We start from the raw sequence: 27,442 nt of genomic DNA, 5'->3' as shown, positions 1-27,442 counted from the left end.
CTGCTCTTTCCAGACCCATGAAACTTCAGAGGTCCAGAGTCAATTGAAGATTCCCAAGCAACTCCATCCCTACTGTGTACCACAATAGTGCGCATGCAGAGAAGTTTTGCTGGTAGGACAGGTCATAACAAAGGATGGTGATACTAGTATCTGGTATCTAAGACTTTAAGATACAGGAGCAGAATTAGGCCATTTGGCCCATCTTGTCGCTCCATGGCTAATAATATTTCTCATCCCTATTATCCTGCCTTCTCCCTGTAACCTTCGATCTCCCTACGAATCGAGAACCTATCTATCTTAAATACACTCAATGACTTGACCTCCACATCCTTCTGCAGTGAAGGTTCCACAGATTCATCACCCTCTGGTTGAAGAAACTCCCCCTCATCTCAGGGATGTCCGATCAGTCTGAGGCTGTGCCCTTAGATCTTAGTCTCTCTTACTATTGAAAACATCTTCTCCATGTCTACTTTATCCAGGCCTCTCAGTATTTTCAATACCTTTGAATAAGACCTAACCTCCCCCTTACCCTGCTATGCTCCATCAACTATAGACCCAGAGTCCTCAACCACTCCTCATGTAACAAGCCCTTCATCCCCAGGATCATTCTTGTAAACTTCCTCTGGACCCCCTCCAACGCCAGCACATCATTCCTCAGATACAGGGTCCAAAACTGCTCACAATATTCCAACTGTGGTCTGACCAGAGCCTTATACAGCCTTAGCTGTAAATCCCTGTTCTTGTTTTCTAGCCCTCTTGAAATGAATGCTAACATTGCAATTGCCTTCCTAACAACCAAATGTTAAACGTAAGAGAATCCTGCATGGACTCCCAAATCCTTTGTGATTCAGATTTCTGAAGCCTTTCCCCATTTAAAAAATAGTCTACACCTCTATTCTTCCTACCAAAGTGCGTAACCTCAGGCTTTCCCACATTGTATTCCATTTATCACTTCTTTGCCCACTCTCCTGGCCTGTGCAAGTCCTTCAGTAGCCTCCACACTTCCTCAGTACTACCTGTCCCTCCACCTGTCTTTATATCATCTGCAAACTTAGCAACAAATCCCCCAGTTCCTTCATCCAGATCAACAATGTATAAAGTTGTGGTCCCAACACTGACCCCACTCAAACTCCACTAATCACTGGCTGCCATCCTGAAAAAGATGCCTTTATCCCCATTCTCTGCCTTCTGCCAGTCAGCCGATTCTCTATCCATGCCAGTATTTTGCACCTAACACCATGGGCTCTTCTCTTATTGACCAGCCTCCTATCAAAGGCCTTTGGGAAATCCAAAGAGACCACATCGACTGCCTTTCCTTTGTCTAACTTTTTTTTTTGCATCCTCAAACAGTTCTATCAGATTTCTCAGCCATGACATCACCTTGACAAAGGATGATGACTCAGCTACATTTTACCAAGCACTTCCAAATACTCTGCAATCTCATCATTAACAATGGACTCTAAAATCTTACCAACAACCGAATTAAGGCTAACCAGCCTATAATTTCCCATCTCCTGCCCTCCTTCTTCCCTTCTTAAACAGGTGAGTTTCACTCAACATTTATCACTCCTCTGGGACCTTCCCGGACTCCAGTGATTCCTGAAAGATTCCACAATCTCCTCAGTTATCTCCTTCAGAACTCTAGGGTGAGTCCATCTGATCCACCTTCAGACTTTTCAGCTTTCCCAGTACCTTCTCCTTAGCAATGGCCACAACACTCACCTCTGTCCTGAATCTCTTGAAATGTTGGCGTGCTACTGATGTCTTCCACCTTGATGAATGGTGCAAAGTACCTGTGCAGTTCCTCATTTCCCATCACTACTTCGCTCGCCTCATTTTCCAGTGGTCTAACTTTTGACTCTCTCTTAGCTTTTATAGATCTAAAAAACCTTTGCAATCTCCTTTCATATTACGAGATGCTTACTCTCATATTCCATCTTCCCCCCACTTTAAGGCTGTATTCTTTGTCCTCTGCTGGTTTTTAAGAGTTTCCCAATCCTCTGGCTTCCCACTAATCTCCACCACATTGTAAAGCTTAGTCTTTTGCTTTTATTTTTCCAGATTGCAAAACATTAGAACCTTCTCTGGGAATCACTATGGATATAAGAAAGAGTAGTTTAATGAAGGAGTTAACCCAAAGAGGGGAATCTGTAAATAACTGGCAAATTTTGTGAAAACATTAGTTCCTCGTCTTAGAAGTGTAACACCAACAACAATTATTTGTATGTAACACATGCAAACAGTAAAATTGTGTGAAGATACAAACATAATTTGTAAAAAAAAATTTCCAGGCAAGGAATTGAATGGAGAATAAGCACCGGAAAGCCAAAAGAAGTTGTGTGCAGTTATGTACCAAACAGGTTATTCAAGGGATAATAATGTTGTAGTTTGCCTGTAGTTTAAGACACTAAAAAACAGCTTTATAACTGAAACAAAGAATAAAAGATGCCACGTACAGAATAAGACAGTGATGCTGTCCCTGACTTCCCTTATCATCCACAGTTTCCTCACCCTCCCCTTGGTACGTTTTTTCTTCCTTGGGATGAATTTCTGATGTGCCTCCAGAATTATCCCCAGAAACTCTTGCCATTGTTGCTCTACCATATTTCTTGCTGGTTCCCCTTCCAATTAATTCTGGCCAGCTCCTCCTCATGTCTTTGTAGTTACCTTAACTCAATCATAATACCATTACAGCTGATTCCAGCTTTTCCCTCTCGAACCCTACAGGTTTCTTCACCTTAAGTTCCCTAATCAAGACTATCTCATTACACCTCATCAAATCCAGAATTGCCTGTTCCCTAGTGGGCTCCACCATAAGCTGCTTCAAAAAACGATCGCACAGACACTCCACAAATTCCTTTTCTTGGGTTCCCCTACCAACCTGATTTTCCCATTCCCCCTCATATTGAAGTCGCATGATTATTGTAATAGTGCCTTTCTTACATACTTTCTATCTCCTGGTTTATTTTCTGCACCACATCCTGTCTAGGGGGCCTGTACATAACTTCCATCAGGTTTTTTTTTCCTTTGCAATTCTTCAACTTTACCCACACAGATTCTCTGCCTTCCAACCCTATATAGCTTCTTGCTTTTGATTTAATTTCATTTCTTAACTTAATTTCAAGGCAACCTTGCCCTTCTGTCTATTTGCCTGTCTTTTTGATAGGATGTGTATCCTTGGATATTTAGTTCCCAGCCCTAATCTTCTTGCAAAGCGCAGCAGGTCAGGCAGCAACCAGGGAACAGGAGAATCGACGTTTCGGGCATAAGCCCTTCTTCAGGAATCATTCCTGAAGAAGGGCTTATGCCCGAAACGTCGATTCTCCTGTTCCCTGGATGCTGCCTGACCTGCTGCGCTTTTCCAGCAACGCATTTCCAGCTCTGATCTCCAGCATCTGCAGACCTCACTTTCTCCTCTAATCTTCTTGCAGCCATGTCTTTGTGACACCCACATCATCATATCTGCGAATTTCAATCTGCACCGCAAGCTCATTTATTTTGTTTTGTATACTGCATGCATTTAAATACAACACCTTCAGTCCTGCACTGACTGACCCCATTCCCATCTACTGTACCTGAAGTTAGATTTCTGACCATTTCCATTACTGTCCAATTACTTGTTCTGGAAACTTCAATAACCTCTCTGGAGCATTCCCCAACTTTAAATAATTTAATGTCTGTAAGATGTCATTCCATAAGCCAGACAAGATGAGGATAGTAAATTTGCCTTCCCTAAAAGGACAATAGTGAACCAGATAGATTTTTATGACAAATGACAATGGTTACATGGCTACCATTAAATTTCAGCTATATTAATTTATTACAATGAAATTAACAACTTACTGATTCAACCAGCTATAGTCAGATTTGAATGCATGTTCCCAGAGCATTAGTCTGGATCTCAGAATTATTAGTCCAGTAGCAATTCTACTGCAAGACAACCTCACCTGATGGTTTGCAAACTTTGAAATTGTGCATTACTGACACAAAAGCACGTTATTTTTATTCAAAAAGGAGGAGTGATCCTAATGACAACTCCAGGGGATTTATTTTAATTCACTCACAGAGTATTACTAGTTTATTGTCCACCCTCATTATCTTTCATACGATCAGAGTATGCAGCCTTCTTGAACTGCTGCAGTCTCTTTGTATTCTAGAACTAGGAGGCATAGTCCATGAACTAGGATGAGACCATTCAGGAAAGACATTAGAAAGCAGTTCTCCATACAAAGGATGGTGGAGTATGAAACTCTCTTCCACAAATGATAGATGATGCTAGATCAATTGCTAATTTAAAATATTGGTTATTTTTATGAACCAAACGGAAATGAGCCAAAGACAAGTTATATGGAGTTAGGACACAATTCAGCCATGATCTCATTGAATAGCAGAACAGGCTCAAGGGGCTGAATGGCCTACTCCTGTTCCTTTATTCCTGTTGCAGGTACCCTTAGAGCTGTTTGGATGGGAATTCCAAGATTTTGACTGAGTGACATGAAGGAATGATGACATACTTCCAAGTCAGGGTCATGTGTGGCTTCATAGGGGAGCTTGCAGGTGGTCTACTCCATTTATCTGCTGCTCTTGTCATTCTAGACCGAGGTGGGGAACCTTTTCATGTTGGAAGGCCGCATTATGTTAGTTGTAATCGAATAAGGCAGCATCCAAGAAACTTCAATTATATATTCTTCAAAATTCACATTTTTTTTAATTGGAGCGGTCAGTCTGTGAGGATTATTTCGTTGAATTTTCTTTTACTCTCCGGTATTTTAAATACATTCATTTTAAGATTAAAATAAAAACAATAAAGGATGAAAAAAAAAACATATGAATAAAAAAGATTTGTTCTGCAATATTTGGATTCATTCAAAAAGCCACACACAATGGCCTTGAGGTCACAGGTTCCCCACCCCTGTTCTAGACAGTAGGCATTGCAGGCTTGGAAGATGCTGTTGAAGGAGCCTTGGGGAGTTGCTGCAATGCATCACTAACACCACTGCATGCTTCCTTCCAGTCCTTTCACCAAATTCCTATTCTAATCCCAATTTTCTATCCATGTTCCCACTGTCTTTTCAACTTCAAACAGTCCCCTTCTGCTGAATTCCCATCTTACTTTCTGTTTTCTCAGACTAACCTCTTGAGATTTGAACCCTTCAGCAGCAAATAATTTAACTGAATAGATTTGCAAATTTATTTAGAGCCCCCACTGATCTTGCATTTTTAGGTCATGCAGTTTCATAACTTTGCAGCAGCTGAGAGAATTCCCTTTCTACAATGCTTCTAAAATAGAAAGCCATCTCGAGACTCTTTACAGAGATTTGACCATTAAAAAATAGAAAGCAGCAGAGAACGTTGTAGAAGGAAGAGACCTGAAGTTTGTTCATGGGTGGTTTTTCCAAAGGAGCTTCAAAAGAGCATCCAAGATTAAGAATCCAGGATAAATTGACAGTGGCCGTGAGGGGGGGGGGGAAATCAGGAGGATAGAAGCAACTTTTTAGTAATATCCAGGTCCCCTGTTCACTCTCCATACTTTTTTCACTTTTCTCTCATTCAAGAAATTCTAGAAATCACTTTTACGTGAGGTTGTTAATTCTGCTTCAACAATGGTTTGTTGCAGAAAATTAGGTTAAAACAAACTACACTTCAGTTTTGAAAGCAAGAAGACAGTTTGTCATATATTCTGCAAGTCAAAAAAACCAAGTGGTTTACGTTTTGTTTGTTCAACAGAAGCACAATTTGCTGACTTTGCCCGGAGTCACCCAGCCGTTTACTCAGCAACTCCAGGTTCTACAACAACTGAGAGGTGGAACTCCCTCAACTTTCAATTCAACTTACAGAAAGCTGATTGAATATCTTACTAATTATATAATTCAGTCATAAACTTGTGAAGCTATGGAAGAAATTACAGTGTCCCAAGTACATAATCCAGGTAGACAATTCAATGCAGCACTCAGGAAGTGTTACACCAAAGCAGGTGATGTATTTCAGAAGCAATATTAAGCCAAGGCGCCATCTTTCCTCTCAGGTGGATATAAAAGATTTCATCATACTTTCCAAGAGCATATTCTAAGAAGTTATAAAACTTATTAGAGTTATCTTCATTGTACCGGCAAAATTTTTATCCCAAACCAAAATGACATATCTTTTCTGAACATAATCACATAGCTCTCTGTGAAAGCTTGCTGACTGAAAATTGGTTGCCAAGTTTTCTATATTACAGTATTAACTACATTTCAAAACATATTGGTGGTTTGAAAAAACGTGGCACAACTAAATCAAAGAATTTCAGAATCATAGAATCATACAGCAGAGAAACAGAACCTTCAGCCTAACATATCCATGCCATTAAGTTTTCCTAAACTGAACTAGTCCTATTTGCCTGTGCTTAGCCCATTTCCCTCTGAACATTTCCTACCCATGTAGGGCCAAATAATTTTGTAAATCAAGTAGTTGAACCTGGCTCTACCACTTCCTCTGGCAGCTTGTTCTATGTTCACACCACCCTCTATATGAAAATGTTACCCCCTCGGGTCCATTTTAAATCTTTCCCCTCTCAGCTTAAACCTATGCCCTCTAGTTTTGGACTCCCCTACTCTGTGGAAAAGACCTTGGCAATTCACCTTATCTATGCCCGTCATGATTTTATAAACCTCTATAAAGTCACCCCTCAGCCTCCTATGTTCCAGGGAAAGGAGTCCCGGCCTATCCAGCCTCTGCTTATAATTCAAATCTTCCAGTCTTGGCAACATCCTTGGAAATGTTTTTGCACCCTTTCCAGTTTAGTAACATCCTTCCTCTAGAAGGGTGATCAGAACTATACACAGGACAGATACGCAATCCTTTATCCGAAATTCTGAAATCCGAAATTCTTTCATGGAGTGTGGAGCGTCATTTTGACGTGCAAACAGGGGATCCAACTCCATACCCACTTGAACCACATCACTCAGGTGTGACATGGCGGCGTGGCCCAGCACTGGCAGGCTGCAATTGTGCCTCAGCACTCATACTATTCACAAGCACATCTGCTGTTAGGTAATTTGCTGAATTCTGAAAAACAACTGGCCCCAAGGATTTTGGATAAAGAATGGTGTACCTGTACTCCAAATATGGTCTTACCAATGTCTGCACAGCCGTAATGTGACAACCCAACTCCTGTCCTTAACGTTCTGACCAATTAAGGCAAGCTTGCCAAATGCCTTCTTCACCACCCTGTCTACCTGTGACGCCACCTTCAAGGAACCGTGTACCTGCACTCCTTGGATTCTGGTCAACAACAAGCCCAGGGCCCTACCATTAACTGTGTTACTCCTGCCTTGGTTTGTCTTCACAAAATGCAACATCTCACATTTACCTGAATTAAGCTCCATCTGCCATTCTTCGGACCACTGGCCGAGTTGATCAAGATCCTGTTCTTATCTTAGATACCATCTTCACTGCCTACTATACTATTAATTTCAGTGTCATCCACAAACTTGCTAACCATGCCTCCTGTATTCTCGGTTATATAAATGATGAATAGTGGGCCCAGCACCCATCCTTGAAACACACCACAGCTCACAGGCCTCCAGTCTGAACAACAATCCTATCGTCAGACCGATTTTGTATCCCGTTGACCAGCTCCACCTGGATCCGATGTGGTCTAACCTTACTAACCAATCTACCATGCAGAACCTTGTCAAAGGCTGAAGTCGATCAAGTCTTTGTGGACAACATCAATCGCCTGCCTTTATCTACCTTCTTGGTCACCTCTTCAAAAAACTCAATTAAATTTGTGAGAAACAATTTTCCACACACAAAGCCATGCTGACTATCCCTAATCATTGCTTGCTTTTCCATACACATCATCTGCACCAGATGGACTATACTCCAGAGTTCTAAGGGAGATAGCTGAAGAGATAGTGGAGGCATCAGTGGTGATCTTTCAAGAATTGCTAGAATCAGGGAGGGCTCCAGAGAACTGGAAAATCACTAACGGAATACCTTATTTAAAAAGGGAGAATGGCAAAAGACGGAAAATTACAGACCGATTAGCCTAACGTCGGTCATGGGTAAGATCCTGGAATCAATTATGAAGGATGAGATTTCTGAATACTTGAAAGTGTATAGGTAAAATAGGGCAAAATCAGCATGGTTTCATCAAAGGAAGGTCATGTCTGACAAACTTGCTAGAATTCTTTGAGGAAGTAACGAATAGGTTAGACCAAGGACAGCCAATGGGTATTACCTATCTGGACTTCATGAAGGCCTTTGACAAGGTGCCTCACCGGAGGCTGCCAAGTAAGATAAGGCCCCACGGTGTCAGAGGCAAGGTGCTAGCATGGATAGAAATTTGTCTGTCTGGTAGGAAGTAGAGAGTGGGGTAAAAGGGTCCTCCTCAGGATGGCAGCTGGGTAACAAGTGGTCATAGAGTCATAGAGATGTACAGCATGGAAACAGACCCTTCAGTCCAACCTGTCCATGCCGACCAGATATCCCAACCCAATATAGTCCCACCAGCAAGCACCCGGCCCATATCCCTCCAAACCCTTCCTATTCATATACCCATCCAAATGCCTCTTAAATGTTGCAATTGTACCAGCCTCCACCACATCCTCTGGCAGCTCATTCCATACACGTACCACCCTCTGCGTGAAAAAGTTGCCTCGTAGGTCTCTTTTATATCTTTGCCCTCTCACCTTAAACCTATGCCCTCTAGTTCTGGACTCCCCGATCCCAGGGAAAAGACTTTGTCTATTTATCCTATCCATGCCCCTCAATTTTGTAAACCTCTATAAGGTCACCCCTCAGCCTCTGACGGTCCAGGGAAAACAGCCCCAGCCTGTACAGCCTCTCCCTATAGCTCAAATCCTCCAATTTCCTGGAAATTTCCTTGTAAATCTTCTCTGAACCTTTCAAGTTTCACAAAATCTTTCCTATAGGATGGAGAACAGAATTGCACGCAACATTCCAACAGTGGCCTAACCAATGTCCTGTACAGCCGCAACATGACCTCCCAACTCCTGTACTCAATACTCTGACCAATAAAGGAATCATACCAAACGCCTTCTTCACTATCCTATCTACCTGCGACTCCACTTTCAAGGAGCTATGAACCTGCACTCCAAGTTCTCTTTGTTCAGCAACACTCCCTAGGACCTTACCATTAAGGCTCAGTGATGGGACCACAACTTTTCACTTTAAACATTAATGATCTGAATGAAGGAGCTGAGGACATTCTGGTTACATTTGCAGATGAGACAAAGACAGGTAGAGGGACAGGTAGCATTGAGGAGGCAGCGAGACTGCAGAAAGATTTGGACAGGTTAGGAGAGTGGACAAAGGAAGAATAAAGGCATGGATATTTTACAAACAGGGAGAAAATTCAGAAGTCTGAAGTGCAAAGAGACTTGGGAGTTCTAGTCCAGGATTCTCTTGTGGTAAACCTGCAAGTTGAGTCAATAGTAAGGAAATCAAATAAATGCAATGATGGCATTTATTTTGAGAGGATTTGAATATATAAGGCTCTGGTGATTGGAGTATTGTGCACAGATTCAGGCCCCATATCTTAGGGAGGATGTACTGGCCCAGAACATGTTCAGAGGAGGTTCACAAGAACAGTCCCAGGAATGAAAAGCTTAGCATATGAGGAATCTCAATGGAGATTAAAAAGACTGTGGGCCGGGGTGGGGGGGGTTTATAATTGAAGCATGCAGAATACTGAATGGCCTGGACAGAGTAGACATCAGAAAGATGTTTCCATTGGTAGAAGACTAGGACCCAAGGGCATCGCCTTCAAGTAAAGGGAAGACCTGTTAGAACAGAGATAAGGAGAAACTTCTTCAGCCAGAGAGTTGTGAATCTATGGAATTCACTGCCATAGAAGGCTGTGGAGGCCAGGTCACTGAGAATATTTAAGACTAAGATAAATAGTTCTTGAGTATCAAGGGGGTCAAGAGTCATGGGGAGAAAGCAGAAGAATGGGGTTGAGAGACTTATCAGCCATGACTGAATGGCAGAGCAGACTCGATGGGCTGAATGGCCTAATAGTTGCTTCTATGTCTTATGGTCTTATGTAGGTCCTGTGTCTCAGCAAACTGGGAAACAATGGGCCCAGTGGTATGATCACTGGACTGTTAGTCCAGAGACCCAAGTAATGTTCTGGGGACCCAGGTTTGAATCCTGCTACAGAAGATGGTGGAATTTGAATTCAATAAAAAATCTGGAATTCAGGGTTTAATGATGATCATGAATCCATTGTTGACTGTCAGAAAAACCTATCTGGGTCACTAATGTCCTTTAAGGAAGGAAACTGCCATCCTTACCTGGTCTGGCTGACATGTGACTCCAGACCCACAGCAATGTGGTTGACTCTTCACTGCCCTTTGGACAATTAGAGATGGACTATAAATGCTGGCCGAGTCTGCGATGCCCTCATCCCATGAATTAACTTTTTTAAAAAAACACCTCAACAACTTACTCATCACTGATGTCAGGCTCATCAGTTTGTAGTTCCCTGGCTCTTCCTTGCAGCCTTTTCTTAAATAACAGCACAATATTTCTTCACCCTCCAGTCTTTTGGTACCTCACCTGTGGCTGCCGATGATACAAATATCTCCGCTAGGGGCCTCACAATTTCTTCCCTAGCTTCTCATTATGTCCGAGGAAACACTTGATCATGTGCCAGCGATTTCCCTACCTTTTTGTGTTTAAAAACCTCTAGGAGTTCTTCTGTACTGTGCACTCTTTTCAAGACATCACTATTTATTTCTCCAAATTCCTTAACTTTCGTGTTTTTCTGCATGGTTAAGTACTGACACAAGATATTCATTTAGGATCTCACCCATCTCCTGTGGTTCCACACATAGACAGCTTCATTGATCCATTGTCTCCTGAATTGTAGATTAATTGGATTCTACTTTATTCCATCTGCAAAAGGTATCTCATGTCCTCTTTTTGCCTTCAGGATTTCCCTCTAAGTGTACTCATACACTCCCTATACTCCTCAAGGGATTCACTTAATCCCAGCTGTCTATACCTCACAAATGCCTTTTTCTTAAACAGAGCCTCAATATCTCTAATTATCCAGTGTTCCCTCTCCTGCCAGCCTTGCCCTAGTAAGGACTTGCGATCCCTGAACTCTCGTTATCTTGCTTTTGAAAGCCTCCCGTTTACAAGACATCCCTTTACCTGCGAACAGCTCCCCAAATAAACTTTTGAAAGTTCCTGTCGAATACCATCAAAATTGACCTTGCCTCAATTTAGATCTTGAACTTGTGGACCAGGCCTATCCCTTTCTATAACTATTTCAGAACTAATAGAACTATAGTCACCGGTCCCAAAGTGCTCCCCCACTAACCCTGCCCTGCCTTATTTCCCAAGAGGAGGTCGAGCTATCCCATCTACATATTGATTGAGAAAGTTTTCTTGAACAGACCTAACAAATTACTCCCCACCCAAGCCCTCCACACTATGGCAATCCCAGTCGAGAGTGTGGTGCTGGAAAAGCACAGCAGGTGAGGCAGCATCCAAGGAGCAGGAAAGGCAATCCCAGTCTATGTGTGGAAAGTTAAAATCTCCTATTATTACAACCCTATTATTCTTTAGCATATCCTACAGTGGTTAGCACTGCTGCCTCACAGCGCAAGAGACCCGGGTTCAATTCCCGCCTCAGGCGACTGACTGCGTGGAGTTTGCACGTTCTCCCCGTGTCTGCGTGGGTTTCCTCCGGGTGCTCCGGTTTCCTCCCACAGTCCAAAGATGGGCAGGTCAGGTGAATTGGTCATGCTAAATTGCCTGTAGTGTTAGGTAAGGGGTAAATGTAGGGGTATGGGTGGGTTGCGCTTCGGCGGGTCGGTGCGGACTTGTTGGGCCGAAAGGCCTGTTTCCACACTGTAATGTAATGTAATTTAATCTAATCTAATCTCCCTATATAACTGCTCCTCAATTTCCTGCTGATTTTTGGGGGCCTATTGTACAATCTCATCAAAGTGATCACCCCTTCTTATTTCTCAGTTCCACCCATATCACTTCATTAGATGTTCTTTCGGAATATAATAAAGCCAAAGCACAAAGGGATCTGGGAGTGCTAGTCGAGGATTCTCTAAAGGTAAACATGCAGGTTGAGTCCATGATTAAGAAAGCGAATGCAATGTTGTCTCTTATCTCAAGAGGGTTGGAATATAAAAGCAGAGATGTACTACTAAGACTTTATAAAGCTCTGGTTAGGCCCCATTTGGAGTACTGTGTCCAGTTTTGGTTCCCACACCTCAGGAAGGACATACTGGCACTGGAACGTGTCCAGCGGAGATTCACACGGATGATCCCTGGAATGACAGGTCTAACATATGAGGAACGGCTGAGGATACTGGAATTGTATTCGTTGGAGTTTAGAAGATTAGGGGGGGGACTTAATAGAGACGTACAAAATAATACATGGCTTGGAAAAGGTGGATGCTAGGAAATTGTTTCCGTTAGACGAGGAGACTAGGACCCGTGGACACAGCCTTAGAATTAGAGGGGGTCATTTCAGAACAGAAATGCGGAGACATTTCTTCAGCCAGAGAGTGGTGGGCCTGTGGAATTCATTGCCACGGAGTGCAGTGGTAGCCGGGACGCTAAATGTCTTCAAGGCCGAAATTGATAGATTCTTGTTGTCTAGAGGAATTAAGGGCTACGGGGAGAACGCTGGTAAGTGGAGCTGAAATGCGCATCAGCCATGATTGAATGGTGGAGTGGACTCGATGGGCCGAATGGCCTTACTTCCACTCCTATGTCTTATGGTCTTATACTCTAAGTACTGCTGTGAATTTTTTCTTAATCAAAAACATCATTCCCCCTCCTCTCTTGCTCCCCTCTTCTACCCTTCCTATAGCTTCTGTACCCTGGAACACTGAGCTGCCAGTCCTGTCCCTCCCTCAGCGATGTTTCTATAATAGCATTGATATCCCAAGCTCATGTTTCCATCCAAGCCCTGAGTTCATCTGCTTCTCCTGTCAAAGCACAGCAGGTCAGGCAGCATCTGAGGAGCAGGAAAATTGAAGTTGAAGGGCTTTTGCCCGAAACATCAATTTCCCTGCTCCTAGGATGCTGCCTGACCTTTTGTGCTTTTTCACTACCACTCTAATCTAGACTCTGATCTCCAGCATCTGCAGTCCTCACTTTTGCCTTCCTTACCTGTCAGACCTCTTGCATTGAAATTTAATTCATCTGTCTTCCCTTGTTCCCTGCCATGCTGTTGCCTACCTTGTAATCTAACTTGCTCTCTTTAACCTTTGCACCAGACTCTGTACTCTCCCATCTCAGTACTGCTTACGATCCCAACCCCCCTGCCAGACTAGTTTAACCCCTTTAGACTAATCTTACAGACTAACTAACCCACAAAACACAGACAGCTAGCACAAAGATACAGCCAGCAGTCAGGAAGGCTATGCGAATGTTGGATACTGAATAAAAACTGAAAGAACTGCAGATGCTGTAAATCAGAAATAAAAACAGAGGTTGCTGGAAAGCTCTGCAGAGCTGGCAGCATCTGTGAAAAGGAATCAAAGTTAACATTTTGGGTCCGGTAACCCTTCCTCAGAAGGTTCTGAGGGCTTGGTCTCAGAATTAAGAGGTGCCAATTAACAGGCACCAATTTAAGGCTGAGATGAGGAGGAATTTCTTTTCTCAGAGGGTTGAAAGTCTTTGAAACTCCTGGCCACAGAGAGCTGTGAGGGCAGAGTCCTTGTGTATACTTAAGGCTGAGATAGATAGATTCTTGATCAGTTAGGTAATCAACGTTACAGGAAAAACACAGGAAAGAGGACATGAGAAATGTCGGATCAGCCTTGATCCTATTGGATGATGAAGCAGGCTTGAAAGGCCAAACAGCCTTCCTGTCCCAATTTCTTACTGTCCTCACAATTCTTGTCAGGGAACTGAGAGAGAACATAATTAAGGACAGAGTGGAGACACATCTTGAGAACCTTCAGAAGATCTAGAGTTTTTAAAGGGTATGGCATGCTTGAAGAATTTGATTTTTTTTCCTAAAGAGATGACTAATGTGGTGGACAGGGAACTGCTTCTAGATGTTATTTTGCATGAATGTTTGGAAGCCGACTGACAATGGATTTTATGAGGGATTGTTAGCTGAATTTCATGAAGTGAAAGGTAATTACAGACCTGCTTGGGAAGTTGACAAGGAACAGAAACAGGAACGGGAATAAGGGATAGGCATTCTAAGTGGGTCAGTGTCCGCCTGCCAGGGTCTATTTTGAGAACTCAAAAGGCAGTCCAAGAAAACCAGGCAGGTACTGCAGGAGTCCCCTGATTAAATGGCTGTGACTAGTAGGGTACCACAATGCTTATCAATAATTTCGAGTTGGCAGCAAAATTTGCAGATAATACCATAAGTTGTAATGTGTTGTGAGGAAGACGTGAAATATTGTTTGGAGGATTTGGACAGGCTTAATGAGTGGGGAAGAACATGACAGATGGAATACAATGTGGAAAAATATGAGGTCATCCACTTTGCTAGGAAAACCAGGCTAAATTATAAGGAAAGGTTCGACAGGCCAGGCACGAATCCACCAGTGTTTAGAAATAAGATGCGACTTATCTGAAATAAGCAAGTTCCTGAGGAATGTGGATAGGGCGGATGTGGAAAGGATGCTTTGCCATGTGAAGTATCTAGAATTAGGGGTCACTGGTTCAAAATAAGGGGTCATCCATATAACAAAGAATTGTTTTTCTCACGTAGGGGCATACATTTTTGGAACTCTTTTCCTCAAAAGGCATTAGAAACAGAGTCCTTGAATATTTTTAAGGCAGGGTTAACTTCCTGGTAAGTAAGTGGGTGAAATGTTATCAAGGACAGCAGGTAATGTGGATTAATCAGATCAGTCACAATCTTATTGAATGGCAGAGCAGGCTCAAGGAGACAAATGGCCCATTCCTGCACCTGATTCATATGTTCTTATTTAGGTTCTCCATCTGCAAACATTTCCATTTTTAGCTTGATCAGCAAAACAATTCAACAGAAAATTGAAACCAAATTAGAAATATTTTAACTTGCTCAATACTCCCATATCTGAAATGTTTCATAATACTTTACATATCCCTCTTCTCTATGAAAATAGAACCTTGCACTACCGTGGCTAGAACATTAGGCTCTGAAGAAGTACAAGTAGTTTGTATTTTTCACAGAATGTTTTGTTGCTTATTTCAACTTGAAATTATAAATCCCCAGCCTAGAACATATGTGGGCAATTAGTACATGGTGAAACCTTGATGAAGGGCAAACACTCAGTGCAAGTCATAGAAGACAAGATAAATCAGAGAGAATGGTCTAGCGGTGGTTTAGAGTCAATGGGTCGAAGGGTCTCTTCTGTACTATCCTATTTTATGGAAAGGAGCAAGGCAACTACAAATTTCAAAGTAAAAGAATATATATTTACAGAAACACTGAACCTCCCAATATGCTTCATAGTCAATTCGGTATTTTGAAATCTAGTCACTGTTACAAAGGAAGAAATGCAATAGTTTAAACATCACAAGCTCCCGCAGACATGTTGAGAATAACTGGGTAATCTGTTATGGGGTTGTTTCAGGGAAAATTATCTTCTAGGATGCTAACAAAAAAGTCCTCTTCTCCACTCCTCCTGGGATCTTGGGAGCACTTCTTCAGTACGACACTGCTCAGATTATGGGCTGAAATCTGAACTCAAAATCTTCATGTTATACATCACACTGAGTTGCTCTGACATTTAATGAAATTATCACTGAATTTCTGTCCCAACTTTCTAACCTTACCCCGATGTACTTCAATCCCAAGTTACAAAAATTATTCCTGTCTTAACCTTGAATATACACAACATCTGAATATCCAAAGTCCTCTGGGATAGAGAACAACCTTCTGTTTGAAGAAGTTTTCTTCATATCAATGCAAATTGGCCATCCTCTTAAACTGAGACTATGACCTCTTGTTCTTGACAATCTAGTCAGGAAACAGTCACTCAGCATTCAGCAAAGAATACAATTCTTGTCTATTCAACACTACCTCATAGAAGAAACCTCTCACCCAAGAAATCAACCTAGTGCATGTTTGTTGAAACCCAACTCAGGTAAGAATATCTGTCCTTGGTTTACAAGGTCAAAACTATGCGCAGTATCACAGGTGTGATCTCATCAAAATCCTACATAAGACTTCCTTGATCCTACCTTTGCAATAAAGGTCAATATAAACTTTGCCTGTCGAAGTGTTTGCTGAACTTGCAAGCTAATTTCACTGATTCATTTGCAAGGACCCCCAAATCTCTGAGAATATCAACACTGCTCGTCTCTTAATTTTAAAATCCTACTCCAGCCAATCCAGGTGAATAGGGACCAGAAGTCAGATTCTGAATTCTAGGCTGACATCCACCAGATATTTTTATGCATGGGAGGGGAGGGGGGGGAGTGTATGATAGCCTCTGCACCCGCATACCATCCCATGGCTCCCCGCCTGCATATAGGAACCAAAGAAGTCTCTCACCATATCAGTTGTACCTTAATGGTTCGCTATGTAAGGACGCTATTGATCCTGCAAATCTAACTCTACTTAATTTCATATTATTGTCAAGTAAAAGTGCAAGAATACGAAAACTACCAACGCCCAAGATCTCTGCAATCAGTGTCAGAGACCATGCCCATACGGGAAATAGAACTCTAAATCAGGCAAATCAGAATCATGCTATTTTCAGGTTTCTCACACTGAAGCACAGTGATGAGTTCCTGCATACAACTGGCCTAAATAAAGACAAATTTCCAACAGGCTAAAATCATCCTTAAGAGGTAAAAACAATAACTGCAGATGCTGGAAACCAGATTCTGGATCAGTGGTGCTGGAAGAGCACAGCAATCCAGGCAGCATCCAACGAGCAGCAAAATCGACATTTCAGGCAAAAGCCCATCCTTAGTCTACTCATTGCTGAGAGACTTCAAAATAATGAAATTATGACAAAGTGCTGCACATCATAAAAAAAATTACTTGATTCAAGAATACTTGTACTCACCACCTAGGCATTTCTAATGATCCTGTTCCGTTGTACTCCATGGGACTGACTTTAACTGAAGATAGCTATGAGTTATATTATATTGTCTCTGCTTATCGATGCTGTCGCAAGGCAGCTGATCATGAGTTATTTTGCTTAAGCCTGCTGATGTTTACGATCATCCAATAAATTCCCAAGTCCTGTTTTGACTAGTTCAGGAAGTACACTGGCCTGACCCTGGCGTTCCAAATACTTATACACACTGACTGTCACTGTTCTCTCAGATATACTTCGCAGTACATGCAGGGAAGGTCACCAAAGCATGTCGACTGTGAGAGCTGAGGATTCAAACAGCACCAGCAATCACGGACAATCTCCTTCAGCACAGTTCCCACGTAATACTAAACAGCCCACGCCAAGGCTCGTGTCCTCAATTGGCAGGCACTGAGGAAGTCATCGATATCACAGGCGGCAAACAGTAAGACAATAGAGACAGGACAGCACCAGCACTAATAACATCAAACTGCAGTCTAATGCGCTTACATGCATGCGCAAAATGAATCATCTCCACTATCTGAGAGAAGATGATACATCACAGAGCCAACAAAAAAAATAGCCATACGCCACAAGCAGTATCCCTCAACATAGGAAGACTGCAGAATCATACAGAACACAACCGACTCAGCCCATCATATCAGTGCCAGCTCTTTGAAAGTGTTCTCCAATTAGCTCCATTCTTCTGCTATTTCCTCACAGCTTTGTAAATGTCTTGCAGTCAAACATCCTTTTTAAACTGCAACTGAATCTGTTCCCTCCATCTTTTCAGGACATGCTTTCCAAATCATAGCAGCTTACTGTGCAAAAAGAAAAGTTTCCTTATGTTGCCTCTTGTTCATTTGTCAATCTTCTCAAACCTATGAATTTTGCTGACTGATCCTTACACCACTGAAACAATTACTCCTTAATTAGGCTGTCAAGATCACTCTCAAATTTTAATTCAAGCACATAACGTTTGAAAGGCCTGCATTTAGTTGGCATTAAGTGAAGAGCCAAGGGTAAGGAGGGTGGGGGCTATCGGAGAATGGGGTTGACACCATAATCAGATCAGCTCTAATCTTGTTCAATGGCAAAGCAGATTCAAAAGACCAAATGGCCTACTCCTACCCCTAAGTACTATGTTCCGATGAGCAAAAAAACCCCAAAGAAGTGCAGATAATGCCAGATAAAACTCAGCAGGTCTGGCAGCATCTGTGGAGAGAAATCAGAATTAATGTTTAAAAACAAAGCCTGGCCAGGAACAGCAGAGGAAGGATAATCCATTACAGCATTTAAAAAGGAAATGAATAAATATTTAAACTAAGAACATTTAATAGTATGCCAAAATGTCAGAGGAATGGAACTAAATGGGTATGATGTCACAGCATAAAATGAGGCCATTCAACCTTGGCTAACCTATGTCTTCTGAACAGCCTCCAAATAGTCCCACTTGAGTTACTCGAGCTTCCTTACAGGATTGGGCAGCTGACTAAATTGCTCTGCTTCACAGCAGTACGCACCAAATTGCCTTGTCTTCCATATGATTTCCAGAAATTTTGCACTGAAAATGTGGATCTATTTGGAAACCTTTTTGAACAACCTGAGAATGTGGATAAGGTATCAGCAGGTGGGGAAAGAATTAAGTTCTGAGTTTTGTGAAACAAGAAGTTCAGCTGAGCATGACTCAGATCAGACAGGAACTTGCAGTTAACAATGGGGTGCTGAAGGCAACGTAATGGGTTAACAAGGTGAAAAAGCATTCATTTTGCAGAGCTATTTAACAATATTGGAAGCATTCAGCATGTATGGTCAATTAGCAATGGGGAAAGTATGCATTATGTGAAGCCAGTTAACAAGGTTAAGATCATTCATTATATAACAGCAGAAGGCTTAATCTCTGCTATTGACACTTACTGATTGTAACGGTCACCCAATTAGTACATATGTTGCCTCGTCTGGATGCTCCTCCCTATAAAATGACTATATAATTCATTAAGAAACTGCTGTTCCAGAGAAGACCAAGAACTCATGTCACTGTGCACATGGGCAATCGTTCTCTCTTCCCCCAGGGTCTGGAATAAAGATGAAGGAGGTAAAACTACACTGTGCCTCTGAGCGTTTTGCTTCAACTGATGGGGGGAAACGGGATGACAAACCTAATCCTTTGGCTTTAACAATTCAGCTGCAGATTCCAATGACATAGAACATAGAAAAATACAGCGCAGTACAGGCCCTTTGGCCCTCGATGTTGCGCCGATCCAAGCCCACCTAACCTACACTAGCCCACTATCCTCCATATGCCTATCCAATGCCCGTTTAAATGCCCATAAATGAGGGAGAGTCCACCACTGCTACTGGCAGGGCATTCCATGAACTCACGACTCGCTGAGTAAAGAATCTACCCCTAACATCTGTCCTATACCTACCACCCCTTAATTTAAAGCTATGCCCCCTCGTAACAGCTGACTCTATATGTGGAAAAAGGTTCTCATGACCCTACTAGAGACAGCAGCTAGACCAAAAATAAATTATAGAATTGCTTATGAACCACATATCCTGCCAGCCCATTTATGTCAAGATCTGGATTAAAACCTGCCTTTACTTGGACTCCTTCATTCAAGTGGTTGTAAATTTGAACTTGCATCAAGTCTCCCATACCATGGTTCTTGCAGACAACATAGGTGGCACTGAAGCCCCAATTCTCTGTTACTTCTGTTCATTTTGGTGATAGCGATCACAAGTCCCTGACCTTTACTATGGTCATGGAGAGGGATAGGAGCAGATGGCATGGGAAAGTATTTAATTGGGAGAGGGGGAATTATAATGCCATTAGGGAGGAACTGTTGTCAGGAAAATGCACAACAGAAATGTGGAGGTTGTGTAGGGAGCACTTGCTGATAGTGCTGGTTAGACTTGTCCCACTGAGGCAATGAAAGAACGGTAGGCTGCAGGAACCTGGGTGACAAGGGGTGTGCAACATCTAGTCAAGAGGAAAAAGGAAGTTTTACTTAAGGTTGAGGAGGCAAGGATCAGACAGGGCTCCAGAGCGTTACAAGGTAGCCAGGAAAGAACTGAAGAATGAATTTAGGAGAACTAGAAGGGGGGGGCATGAAAAAACTTGAGCAGGTAGGATTAAGGATAACCCGAAGGCATTCTACACTTATGTGAGGAACAAGAGGATAGCCAGAGTGAGGGTGGTGCCGATCAGGGATAGTGGAGAGAACTTGTGCCTGGAGTCAGAGAAGGTAGGGGAGGTCCATAATGAATGCTTTGCTTCAGTATTCACTACTGAGAGGGACCTTGACATTTCTGAGGACAGCATGAAACAGGCTAATATGCTCGAACAGGTTGATGTTAAGAAGGAGGATGTGCTGAAAATGTTGAAAAATGTAAGGATAGATAAATCCCTTGAGCCATAGAGATGTATCCAAGGTTACTACAGGAAGCGAGGGAAAAGGTTGCTGCACCTTTGGCAATGATTTTTGCATCCTCACCGTCCACTGGAGTAGGGCTAGATGATTGAGGGTAGCAAGTGTTATTCCCTCGTTTAAGAAAGGGAATAGGGATAATCCTGTGGTGGGCAAATTATTGGAGAGGATTCTGAGAGACAGGATTTATGATCACTTGGAAAAGCATAATTTGATTAGAGATAGTTAGCATGGCTTTGTAAGGGGAAGGTCATGCCTCAGAAACCTTAAATAAATTATTTGAGGATGCGACAAAACATATTGATGAAAATAGAGCAGTAGATGTGATGTACATGGATTTTAGCAAGCCGTTTGACAAGGTTCCTCACGGTCGGCTGCTTCAGAAAGTAAAGAGGCATGGGATACAGGGAAATCTGGCTGTCTGGATACAAAATTGGCTGGCCCATGGAAGTGGTAGTAGATGGAAAGTATTCAGTCTGGAGCTCGGTGGCCAGTGGCGTTCTGCAGCGTCTGTTCTGGAACCTGTGCTCTTTGTGATTTTTGTTAATGACTTGGATGAGGAAGTGGAAGGCTGGGCTAGCAGGTATGCCAATGACGTGAAGTTTGGTGGAGTTAGTTACTGTGGAGGGCTACTGTAGGTTGCAACAAGACATTGTCAGGATGCAGAACTTGGCTGAGAAGTGGCAGATGGAGTTCAACCTGGATAAGTGTGAAGTGATTCATTTTGGAAGATCAAATCTGAATGCAGAATACAGGGTTAAAGGTGGGATTCTTGACTGTGGAGGAACAGAGGGATTTCGGTATCCATGTTCATAGATCCTTCAAAGTTGCCATCCAAGTCACTGGGTTGTTAAGAAGGTGAATGGTGTGTTGGCTTTCATTAGCAGAGGGATTGAGTTTAATATCCGCAGGGTTGGGCTGCAGTTCTATAAAGCCCTGGTTAGACCACACTTGGAATATTGTGTTCAGTTCTGGTCGCCTCATTACAGGAAGGATGTGGAAGCTTTAGAGAAGGTGCAGAGGAGATTTACCAGGATGCTGCCTGGACTGGAGGACATGTCTTATGAAGAAAGGTTGAGGGAGCTCGGGCTTTTCTCGTTGCAGCGAAGAAGGGTGAGAGGTGACTTGATAAAGGCGTACAAGATGTTGAGAGGCATAAATAGAGTAGAATAGTCAGAAACGTTTTCCCAGGGCAGAAATGGCTATCATGAGACAGCATAATTTGAAGGTGATTGCAAGAAGGTTTAGGGGAAATTTCAGAGGTAGGATTTTTACACAGAATCATAGAGTCATAGAGATGTACAGCACGGAAACAGACCCTTCAGTCCAACCTGTCCATGCTGACCAGATTTCCCAACCCAGTCTAGTCCCACCTGCCAGGACCTGGTCCATATCCCACCAAACTCTTCCTATTCATGTACTCATCCAGATGCCTTTTAAATGATGCAACTGTACTAGCCTCCACCACTTCCTCTGGCAGCTCATTTCATACAGTTTCCACCCTCTGAGTGAAAACGTTGCCCCTTAGGTCTCTTTTATATCTTTCCCCTCTCACCCTAAATCTGGACTCCCCTACCCCAGGGAAAAGACTTTGTCTATTTATCCTATCGATGCCCCTCTTGATTTTATAAACCTCTACAAAGGTCACCCCTCAGCCTCCGATGCTCCAAGGAAAACAGCCCCAACCTATTCAACTTCTCCCTATAGCTCAAATCCTCCAACCCTGGCAACATCCTTCTAAATCTTTTCTGAACCCTTTCAAGTGTCACAACATCTTTCTGAATAGGAAGGAGACTAGAATTGCACGCAATATTCCAATAGTGGCCTAACCAATGTCCTGTATAGTCGCAGCATGACCTCCCAACTCTTGTACTCAATACTCTGACCAATAAAGGAAAGTATATCAAACGTCTTCTTCACTATCCTATCCATCTGTGACTCTACTTTCAAGGAGCTGTGAACCTGCACTCCAAGGTCTCTTTGTTCAGCAACACTCCCAAGGACCTTACCATTAAGTGTATAAGTCCTGCTAAGATTTGCTTTCCTAAAACGCAGCACCTCACATGTATCTAGATTAAACTCCATCTGCCACTTCTCAGCCCATTGGCCCGTCTGATAAAGATCCCGTTGTAATCTGAGGTAACCCTCTTCGCTGTCCACTACACCTCCAATTTTGGTGTCATCTGCAAACTTACTAACTATAGCTCTTATGCTCACATTCAAATCATGTGTATAAATGATGATAAGTAGTGGACCCAGCACCGATCCTTGTGGCACTCCACTGGACACAGGCCTCCAGTCTGAAAAACAACCCTCCACCACACTCTGTCTTCTACCTTTGAATCAGTTCTGTATCCAAATTGCTAGTTCTCCCTGTATTCCAAGATATCTAACCTTGCTTATCAGTCTCCCAAGGGGAACCTTGTCGAACGCCTTATTGAAATCCATATGGATTACATCTACCACCCTGCCCTCATCAATCTTCTTTGTTACTTCTTAAAAAACTAAATCAAGTTTGTGAGACATGATTTCCCATACATAAAGCCATGTTGACTATCCCTAATCAGTCCTTGCCTTTCCAAATACATGAACATCCTGTCCCTCAGGATTCCCTCCAACAACTTGTCACCACAGAGGTCAGGATCACTGGTCTATAGTTCCCCGGCTTGTCTTCTTAAACAGTGGCACCACGTTAGCCAACCTCCAGTCTTCCAGCACCTCAGCTGTGACTATCGATGATCCAAACATCTCAGAAAGAGGCCCAGCAATCACTTCCCTAGCTTCCCACAGACTTTCTAGAATACACCTGATTAGGTCCTGGGGATTTATCCACTTTTATGTGCTTCAAGACATCCAGCACTTCCTCCTCTTAATATGGACATTTTTCAAGATATCACCATCTATTTCCCCAAATTCTATATCTTCCATGTCCTTTTCCACAGTAAATACTGATGCAAAATACTCATTTCATATCTGCTCCATTTCCTGCAGCTCCATGCAAAGGCCACCTTGCTGATCTTTGAGGGGCCCTATTTTCTCCCTAGTTACCCTTTTGTCCTTAATGTATTTGTAAAAACCCTTTCGTGGGTGCCTGAATGCACTGTCAACGGATGGAGTAGTGTCAGATACTACAGGGACATTTAAGCGACTCTTGGATAGACACATTGATGATTGTAAAATGAAGGGTATGTTGATTAGTTTGATCTTAGAGTAGGATAAAAAGTCGGCACAACATCAAGGGCCGAAGGGCCTGTACTGTGCTGTACTGTTCTGTGTTCTATTAACCTGTACTCAGAGCTCCTTGACAGATATCACTAATGTTACAGATTCTGCAAAGTACTGCAGAATATTGACCAGATGTACCAATTTTAAGTACTGTCATGAAGTTAGTGTGTAAAAATAGTAAAATTGTTAAATAGGAAATGTAGGGGGTGATGGATTCTCAAGGGAACGTAGCACAAACAGCCAAGTTTCTGGTATTGAGACTGGCTCTAATGCAACGAGGGATACGTTGGTTTCCAAGAGATCAACTGTGTTAGGGGATTCTGTAGTCAGAGGTACAGGCAGACGTTTCTGCGGCCAGCAGAGAAAAAGCTGAATGGTGTGTTGTTTCCCTGGATTTAGACTAGTAAGGTGGGGGGCTGGGACCCAGGGAGATAGTGAGGAAAGAGATCAATCTGAGACTGATACAGCTGAGAACAGTCAAACAGTCAAGGCAGGCAGGGACAAGTAGGACTAATAAATTAAACTGCATTTATTTCAATGCAAGGGGCCTAACAGGGAAGGCAGATGAATTCAGGGCATGGTTAGGAACATGGGACTGGGATATCATAGCAATTACGGAAACATGGCTCAGGGATGGGCAGGACTGGCAGCTGAATGTTCCAGGATACAAATGCTACAGGAAGGATAGAAAGGGAAGCATGAGAGGAGTGGGAGTGGCACTTTTGATAAGGGATAGCATTACAACTGTGCTGAGGGTGGATATTCCCGGAAATACATCCAGGGAAGTTATTTGGGTGGAACTGAGAAATAAGAAAGGGATGATCACCTTATTGGGATTGTATTATAGACCCCCCCCCCCCCCCCAATAGTCAGAGGGAAATTGAGAAACAAACTTGTAAGGAGATCTCAGCTATCTGTAAGAATAACAGGGTAGTTATTGTACGGGATTTTAACTTTTCAAACATCGACTGGGACTGCCATAGTGCTAAAGGTTTAGATGGAGAGGAATTTCTTAAGTGTGTACAAGACAATTTTCTGATTCAGTATATGGATGTTCCTACTAGAGAAGGTGCAAAACTTGACCTACTCTTGGGAAATAAGGCAGGGCAGGTGACTGAGGTGTCAGCGGGGCAGGACTTTGGGGCCAGCGACGTTTTAAAATCGTGATGGAAAAGGATAGACCAGATCTAAAAGTTGAAGTTCTAAATTGGAGAAAGGCCAAAGGTAGAAGACAGAGTGGTGGTGGAAGATTGCTTTTCAGACTGGAGGCCTGTGACCAATGGAGTGCCACAAGGATCGGTGCTGGGTCCTCTACATAAATGATTTTGGATGCAAGCATAAGAGGTACAGTTAGTAAGTTTGCAGATGACACCAAAATTGGAGGTGTAGTGGACAGCAAAGAGGGTTACCTCAGATTACAACAGAATCTTGATCAGATGGGCCAATGGGCTGAGAAGTGGCAAATGGAGTTTAATTGAGATAAATGCGAGGTGCTGCATTTTGGGAAAGCAAATCTTAGCAGGACTTATACACTTAATGGTAAGGTCCTCGGGAGTGTTGCTGAACAAAGAGATCTGGAGTGCAGGTTCATAGCTGCTTTAAAAGTAGAGTCACTGATATATAGGATAGTGAAGAAGGCATTTGGTATGCTTTCCTTTATTGGTCAGAGTATTGAGTACAGGGGTTGGGAGGTCATGTTGCGGCTGTACAGGACACTGTTAGGCCACTGTTGGAGTATTGCGTGCAATTCTGGTCTCCTTCCTATCTGAAAGATATTGCGAAACTTGAAAGGGTTCAGAACAGATTTACAAGGATGTTGCCAGGGTTCGAGGATCTGAACTTTGGGGAGAGGCTGAACAGGTTGGGGCTGTTTTCCCTGGGGCATCGGAGGCTGAGGAGGTGACCTTATAGAGGTTTACAAAATTATGAGGGGCATGGAAAGGATAAATAGGCAAAGACTATTCCCTGGGGTCAGGGAGTCCAGACCTAGAGGGTATAGGTTTAGGGTGAGAGGGGAAAGATATAAAAGAGACCTAAAGAGAAACTTTTTCACACAGAGGGTGGTACGTGTATGGAATGAGCTGCTAGAGGATGTGGTGGAGGCTGGTACAATTGCAACATTTAAGAGGCATTTGGATGGGTATATGAATAGGAAGGGTTTGGTGGGATATGGGCCGGGTGCTGGCAGGTGGGACTAGATTGGGTTGGGATATCTGGTCGGCATGGACGAGTCTGTTTCCATGCTGTTAATCTCTATGACTCTAGGAGAAAGCATTGCAACGTCCCTTTAGAGATGGTGGTCTTTACGGTGCTTCGAGATTTAAAAATGGATGTCTGACCAGCAGTTAAAAGTGCAGGTGCACAGAGAGCATTTGAATTGAAACATTTTGTATCAAACAGCCAAACAGCATTTTTACCCAGTCAAGAGTTTAGTTTATGCCACTTAGTTTAAAAAGGTACTTGGAGACTTAAGGACCAATTGAATTTAAAACAGATTGTTTTGACACCCAAAACCAACCAAATGTGTCATCGGAAGGTATATAAAACCAGGATTTTTGAAAATGGGCAGAGAGCTAAATGTCATCTAAAGAATAAATATCGGGCTCGCACAGAAATCTTTAAGCTCTGATTAAGTGCCATCAATAGCTATACGGCACTCTTAACTAATATTCCTGACACAACAATTTGACAGAGAGAGGCATTTTCAACACCAGAATTTGACAAAGAAAGGCATCTGTGATGTGAGATCAACAGAAGGAAGATTGAAGATAAATGGAGAAGACATAAACTGTGCAAATTTGGAGAGATTAAGTTTTAATTTATTGCTTTCTCATTAACTGGGTTTTTACAAGTGGGACTTGTGTTTGTTTGAACAACATTCATTCAAGTCAAATTTAGTTCAGTTAAGGAATAGTACTTAGAGGAAAATTATCCGGTTTGATAGTTATTCTATTAAATTGTTTACTGTTAGAGCTGAATAAATAAATTGTTATTTGTTACTTATAAAGTGGAGATCAGGGAGTCTCTATCCTTTTACCCCACCTTAACAGATTACAATGGGCGAGGCAAATTTCTCTAGATGTTTTGGATTTACCATATGTACTCGAGTAATAGTCAAATTTTTTTGACTACTTTTTAAGGTTAAACTTATGGGGTAGTCTATCACATGGATACTACTTTTGAGAGGCTGAAATTAATGCCTGTTAAATTCATATCATATCATTAGCAGAAGCCCAATTGATCTTTCAATGAATAAAGAAAAAAGCACAAATTACTGTAATTCTTGGAATCCGGAGCAGAGTGGGAAGGCCAGCAGACTGGAAACCAACACAGACTGGGATGGCCGGAACACTAACTCACAAATGTTGATCTGTTAGTTGTGAAGAACTAGGGTTGACTTTTACACGAAACACATGGGAAATTCTAGATTGTTTGGCCAAAAACAGGGGGGGTCGATTTTCACATGAGATTAATTATTGCTTGAGCATATATGGTAATTATTAGAACATAGAACAATACAACGCAGGACAGGCCCTTTGGCCCTCAATGTTATGCCAACCAGTGAACTATTCTCAGCTCATCCCCTTACACTATCCCATCATCATCCATGTGTTTATTAGAAGGGAACCTCTACTCCCATCATAAACAACTGGGGTTTGTTAATTATCGGAGGGGTTCGACCTTCCCAGTTTTGTAAGTTTTCATTGATGAGAGATGAGCAAAAACTTTAAAAATCTACACATCTATTCAGCTAACATATTCAGC

The 27,442-nt window shown here is 42.5% G+C and overlaps 1 protein-coding gene across 2 annotated transcripts in view; it reads right to left on the bottom strand.

Annotated features, from left to right (window-relative positions):
• Nucleotides 1–27,442, bottom strand: part of LOC122549998 (exocyst complex component 6B) — a 697,687-nt gene that overhangs the window by 605,661 nt on the left and 64,584 nt on the right. Inside the window, exon 1 of one of the 2 annotated variants that reach the window (XM_087991883.1) lies at nucleotides 17,010–17,347. The exons of the other annotated variant lie outside the window; for it this stretch is intronic. Coding sequence (XP_087848009.1) covers nucleotides 17,010–17,050 — 41 coding nt within the window. The 5' untranslated portion in view covers nucleotides 17,051–17,347. Of the gene's footprint in view, nucleotides 1–17,009; nucleotides 17,348–27,442 lie in introns of those variants that run through there. 2 annotated transcript variants of the gene reach the window in all.

This window comes from Chiloscyllium plagiosum, unplaced genomic scaffold, assembly GCF_037043375.1.
Source record: "Chiloscyllium plagiosum isolate Xiang-an unplaced genomic scaffold, Cpla_swu_hap1 HiC_scaffold_1, whole genome shotgun sequence".
NCBI classification, from domain to species: Eukaryota; Metazoa; Chordata; class Chondrichthyes; order Orectolobiformes; family Hemiscylliidae; genus Chiloscyllium; species Chiloscyllium plagiosum.
This window is presented reverse-complemented; position numbering and strand designations above follow the sequence as displayed.